At 54.9% G+C, this 6,071-nt stretch overlaps 1 protein-coding gene across 1 annotated transcript; it reads left to right on the top strand.

Annotated features, from left to right (window-relative positions):
• The first annotated feature begins 3,052 nt into the window (after nt 1–3,052).
• LOC306663244 (olfactory receptor 2W3-like) lies at nt 3,053–5,485 on the top strand. The gene has a single exon (XM_079143670.1). The coding sequence runs from the start codon at nt 3,808–3,810 to the stop codon at nt 4,849–4,851; it is 1,044 nt and encodes a 347-aa protein (XP_078999796.1). The 5' UTR covers nt 3,053–3,807; the 3' UTR covers nt 4,852–5,485.
• Nucleotides 5,486–6,071: the final 586 nt, after the last annotated feature.

The following is a 6,071-nucleotide window of genomic DNA, read 5'->3' on the forward strand; positions in this document are numbered from 1 at the left end:
AGGCTGGCTTGCTGAGGAAGGATGCCCGGCTGGGGTGTCGCCCAGCGGTAGGGCCCTCGCCCAGAAAGCTCCAGGCCCTGGGTTCCTCCCCAGCGCTGGAAGATAAGTCCACAAGGTGTGCCTTGAAGGTGCAGAAAGAGAGAAAGTGCAGAGCTTCTCTTTGCTCTTGAAGAGTGTGTGGATCATGACAGACACCCTCAGGCAGGTCACCCAGAGCAGTTCACCACCGCTCACCTTATTCAATCAGAACAAGCTGTAGATTCATCAATGAAAAATTACAGTAAAAGATCAGGTATTAATTTTCTCGAAGGCAGCACAAGAAAAACACAAAATCATTTTTTTTTAAATGTTGTAACTGGAGTATGTTGGGAAAAAAAACAGATTTGACAGGCAGAAGTAAGAAAATGGAATCCCAGATGTGAGTTTCATTGAGAAAAACAAAACAAAACAAAACATGAAGAGGGTGTGGTGGTCAGCCTCCTGTGGGGACCAGGAACCTGGTGATGAGGCCCGTGCCCTTCCCCGAAAGCAAGATCTCGCTTCCCGTCATCTTACTGCATTCATAGATTTGGTGAATTAAAATTATTTTTAATTTAAACCTGAAAATAATTTCATTTTAATTTTATTTAGTTTTAAGATAAACTAGAATACTCAACCATATGACTCCCTCCACCCTCCAGGAACTGAAAAGGGCACTTCTTGGACTCATGGCTTGACTGTGGCTCTTTCTGAGATGGACAGTGCGTGCCTTTGGGGGAAGCTTTCCTGCTGTCTGATCAGTCAGCAGCACCAGGAGAAAGCAACTGGACCTGCGAGTGTCTGCCCGAGTCCACTGCACACAAGCTGAGCAGGTCTGCACACGGTGAGTGCTCTGCTCTCCTCAGGCCCAGGTGGAACCCTGTCTGACAATCCCCTGTCTCCAACTGGTTCTTGTCCTCTGCACTGCCACCATGGTGGGCATCTGTGGGGGAGCCCTCGCCAGCGTAGTGCCCACTGCTGCCGGGGTGTTTCCTCTAGGCATCATGAGGAGGGAGCCCTGGCTTGCGGGCCTCTAGCTGTCAACCAGCGGCAGGCTCACTGAGCTGCGCTCCCACCTGCCCCGTGCGGAAGACACAAAGGGGTTTTGGCAAATCTACCCTTTCTCCAGGAGAGGACCTGGGAGAGTGGTTGCAACTCCACAGGAAATACGAAAACACCCAGTCCCCAAAACTGAAGGCCAAAAGTTCTCTCTGATGTGCAGATGCTGACTCACTACAGGCTGGGGCCAGGGTGGGGCAGTGGAGGTTCAGGGGGCTGGACGGGGAGGTGGGGCACAGAGGGAGGAGGGGAATGGGAGAGAGGCATGAGTCAGGCAGCTGTCCCTCTTTCTGTGACACACGGTCAGTGAGGCTCGCACCACGTACAGCCACGGGAAGGGGAGCGGCACTCCACTACGGACGTCACTCACTGTGCTGTCATGTGTGACTAAGGACAATTGAAAGAAAGACGGAAAGACCCACTAGGTGCAAGAAAAGGAGGCTGATCACTTAACAGGACGTTGGCAGTGACCGTGGAAGGTGTGTGCAGGGCAGGCTGAGGGTGCAGGGAGCTTTGTGCCCTGGGCTGGCGTGCTGGAAAGGACCTTGGCACAGAGGGAACAACAGGATCCGCTTCCTTCTAGAGTCAGGATTTGGGGTGAACACGCTGGCCCTTCCCAGAAGCTTCTAGAAGGTGGAGGAGCCCACACTCCTCCGGAACCATCTTCCAGAGAGAGGCAGGTTGTGGGCAGCAGGACCGGTGTTGATGATTTATTTATGTTGTTTTGTTTTGAAAAGTGACATTTCGGCTGGGGGGACTCTGAACTGGTGTGTTCAGAGGCTGCTCCGTGGAGCTCCCGCAGGGCCCTGAGAGGCTCGTGGCCCACACTTCCCTATGCACAGCTATCACCCAGGCCTTTCAGCTCTGGATTTACATATTTACAAAGTGAGCCTTTTGTGTTCCAGGTGGTGTGTCCTGGTCATCAGGGGAACACTGCTCATCCTACAAGTCGCTGCGTTGTAAATCATTTATTTTCCTGTGGGCTGTTCCAAGGCATTTCTGATTTTGGTTATTATAGGTTTTTCTTGCAAACATCTTGAAAAAAAAAATCATACAGTGTTGGGGGCCACTGCCCTGTAGGGCCCGTAGTGGTAGCTGGCCTCGCCCTAAGATGGCGCAGAGAATCCCAACCGCAAAGAAAAACAACTTTAAGGAAGTGCTTTCTATTGGCTGACTGATCTCTTCCGCGCTTAGCTCGTGATCAGTACATGTCCTCATTAGCCACCATTAAGTGTCCATGAGCCAAACACCTGACCCGTTAGGTGATTGGCTGTTACATCCTATAAAGCTGCGTACTTTCCGCAGCGAAGAGAGAGCTGCGCAGCGAGAAGAAGAAGAAGAAGACGGCGGCGGAGAGAGAAGAACCAGGCGTTCGGCTCAGAGCTCTCCCATAAAAATAAAGACCTTAAAACTCCATCTGGGAGCCGAGTCTTCATTGTACTCGCTGGACGAGACAATACAGGTAGACTTTTCATTGTCTTGCAGAAATTTCTACTGTGGTCATTTTTCAGACTTTGTTGGAAGCAAAGACTTTTAAAAATCTGTAAGCAAATTTACTCACATTTTACTTCACAGTTTTAAACACTGACATTTGGCTCATGAAATCTGCTGAAGTCCAAGATGATGAGGAAAAAGGAAAGTCGTCACACTGTCTTCTATTAGTTCTGTTTGATTAAGTGTCTACGTGTGTCATTTGGTTGGTTTTGGCATAAGGAACACAGCAGGGATCTGCACGTCCCTCCTCCACAGACGGACATCAGTCACGTTTTGATTATTGTATTTTCGAAGTATGCTCAGATATGAGCCAGTGTTGATGAAAGCTCGCTCCTTGTCCCCAGTGCCAACTCAGTAGCGAGGACGCGGTTTTGAGAAAAAGGAAAAGGAAGGTTTATTGCTTTGCTAGCAAAGGAGAGACAGGGGAGACTCCTGTCCAACAGGCTGTGATTCTGCCAGCAGGAGGGACAGGTTTAAAGGCGCTCGTCCTGGTTACATTCCAGGTGTGCTCTGGTGGGGAGTTCCAGGGAGCCTCCAGGGCAGCTGATTTGGGAGACACTCACTTCCTGGATCCGCTGGCCCACATCTCCTCCGGGTGACGCACAGAGAGCTCAGGGCGATCTTGCTCCCTGCCCCCAGGTCAGGGAGGGGAAAGGGAGGAAAGAAAAAGGGAAGCTGTCCCTTTAAAAAATAAGCCCCAGAGCTGTATTCAAAAGGTGAAGTGGGCCCTGTTACATAGATTATCCTGCAAGAATTTTTTTCTGAAAACAATGGGCTTATTTTCTTGTTCTCTACTTTCACGACACATTGGCTTTATTTAATGTACATACTTTTATATTTACACACTTTCATGTATTTTATATGGTTACGTTGAATACTTTTAAAAATCTGTGTGTAAGTGGACCCTTGGTGTTCAAGGATCAGCTGCACTTGGTATTTCCTAAATGCTCTCAGGGGCTGTCTGGGGTCTCCTTTGGTGCCTCTGAGGTTTTACCAGGGTCAGGAAGTTGTGCTCTGGAAGAAGCACAGGCTGGATTGGAGGTGGTGTCTTGCTCCCTGGAACGACAGCACCAGGTGGTTGGGTGCAGCTGGCACCAGGTGCTGGGTTGAGACCAAGTCTGCTCTGCGCCTGTGACATCACTAGCACCTGGTCCCTCCTTCCCTGGTCTGTAAGCTGGGGTGCTAGCGACGACCTAGCAGAGCCCCCACCTCTGCTTAGGGTGGGTGAGCAAGTGCATGCACACTGGGCTCACTCGGGCCTGGCTGGGAGTCCACGTCCCAGCCTCAGCGGCTGTCCCTCCTGTGCCGACACCTCGGCTCAGGAGCACGGAGATGGATGGGACCAACAGCAGCAGCCAGGGCCGCTTCGTCCTCCTGGGTTTCTCTGACCGCCCCCACCTGGAGAGGGTCCTCTTTGTGGTCATCCTGGTGGCCTACGTGCTGACCCTGGTGGGCAACAGCACCATCATCCTGGTGTGTCGGCTGGACCCCCGGCTCTGCACGCCCATGTACTTCTTCCTCAGCCACCTGTCCTTCCTGGACCTCGGCTTCACCTCCAGCTACATCCCCCAGCTGCTCTACAACCTGAGTGGCCGTGACAAGACCATCAGCTCCGCGGGCTGCGGGGTGCAGCTCTTCCTGTTCCTGGTCCTGGGCGGGGTGGAGTGCCTGCTGCTGGCCGCCATGGCCTACGACAGGTTGGTGGCCGTCTGCAAGCCCCTGCACTACATGGTGATCATGAGTCCCAGGCTCTGCCTGGGCTTGGTGTCGGCGGCCTGGGGCTGTGGGGTGACCAACTCCCTGGTCATGTCCCCACTGACCCTGCGATTACCCCGCTGTGGGCACAACAAGGTGAACCACTTCCTGTGTGAGATGCCCGCCTTGATCCGCATGGCCTGCGTCAGCACAGTTGCTGTGGAGGGCATTGCCTTCGTCCTGGCCTTGGGCATCGTGCTGTGCCTCCTGGTCTTCATCCTGGGCTCCTACGGCCACGTCGTCAGGGCTGTGTGCAGAATCCAGTCGTCCTCAGGAAGGCACAGAGTCTTCAACACCTGTGGCTCCCACCTCACCGTGGTCTTGCTCTTCTATGGGAACATCATCTACATGTACATGCAGCCTGGAAAGCGCTCCTCCCAGGACCAGGGAAAGTTTCTCACACTCTTGTACAACATGGTCACCCTGCTGCTCAACCCCCTGATCTACACCCTCAGGAACAAGGAGGTGAAGGGGGCGCTCGGGAGGCTGCTGCTGGGAAATGTAAGTTTAAGGAGGATTTTATGACAAAGGTGAATTTAGAATCCTGCCCACGTTAAAGCCCTACAAAGCCGTGGTGTTGGATCACGATTCTGTGTCACCAACCTTCAGAATTTCAGCAGAATTCCTCACTGGCTTCCGATCCACCTGTGGTTTGTCTGGTGTGTGTCGTGCCAGCGTACAGCCCAGCTGGACTTCGGAAGCAGGACTTCTCAAGGGAGGGTCTACGGACCACCGCTGATGCTCATGTGAGGCTGTGTGGTCTTATCGCTCGGCCTCGTCTAGAGAGGCAGGGAGGAGGGAAATAGCGCTTCCTCCAGTGGCTCTGGGCTGCTGATCATGGCGGCCACAGCACACTGAGCGTCTCTTCCGAACCGCGCGTCTTTGCACACCTTGGTCAGATGCTGTCGACGGCAGAGGAGTTTCATTGACCCGTCGCCGTCCTACATGGAAGCCCTACAGCGGATCTTCACCTGGCGCCGTGTGGCTGCTAGGGCCCCTCCCCTGCCGCCCGTGCAGGTCGTGGGGTCACCCTGCTGCTCCCGGCGCTGTTCCAGGCTGGGTCTGAACATCTGCTCCACCTCCTGCTCTGGGAGGGGCGGTGACAATGGATGACAGAGGAGGAAACTGCCACGTAGCCTACGTGCTGTGAACAGGACGGAACCCCGTGGAGACGGCTGGGGGTCCAGGCCAGGGCGACGTCAGGGACGGTTCCAAGCCACGTTCTGGCCGCAGCTCTGTGGCACCGGGAAGACTGCGGGGTGCCTGGAGCGAGCTCGGCCTGGCCGCGGACAGGAAAGCAGCGAGGCCGCCAGAGCGAGGACCCCCAGGCGAAGGGACGCGCCGGCGCGAAGGCCAGCGCGGGCGTCCTGCGGGAGCTCCGCGATGCGGTCTGGTGTGCAGGCCACTCCGTCCGCTGCGGAGGCGTCGCGGCTGCGGGACAGCGCCCTTGTCCGCCGGAGGCGGCCAGCCTGGTTCGTGCCAAGGCGTTGCAGGTGGCAGAGAAGCTCCGTGGGCCTCCGGCTGCTTCGGAGGGCGGGCCAGTCGCACTGGGACTGGAACTTGTGGAGGGAGGGCAAGCAGGAGTAGGAACGGCCTCTGCGTTTTCAGGCTCACCATGGGACAGTCTCCGGAAACCTCTGGGACGGGAACAGCTAGAGGAGAAGCAGGCGGGAATGGAGGCAGTGTTCTCACCAGGACAGATGACAGCCGAGATGAATACTGCAGGCCACGTGAGGCAGGAGCCC

Source organism: Sciurus vulgaris, assembly GCF_902686455.1.
Source record: "Sciurus vulgaris genome assembly, chromosome: 6".
Classification (NCBI taxonomy): Eukaryota; Metazoa; Chordata; class Mammalia; order Rodentia; family Sciuridae; genus Sciurus; species Sciurus vulgaris.

Excerpts from the sequence above, each read along its gene's own strand:
- LOC306663244 (XM_079143670.1), top strand. The coding sequence starts at position 3,808 with ATGCACACTGGGCTCACTCGGGCCTGGCTGGGAGTCCACGTCCCAGCC.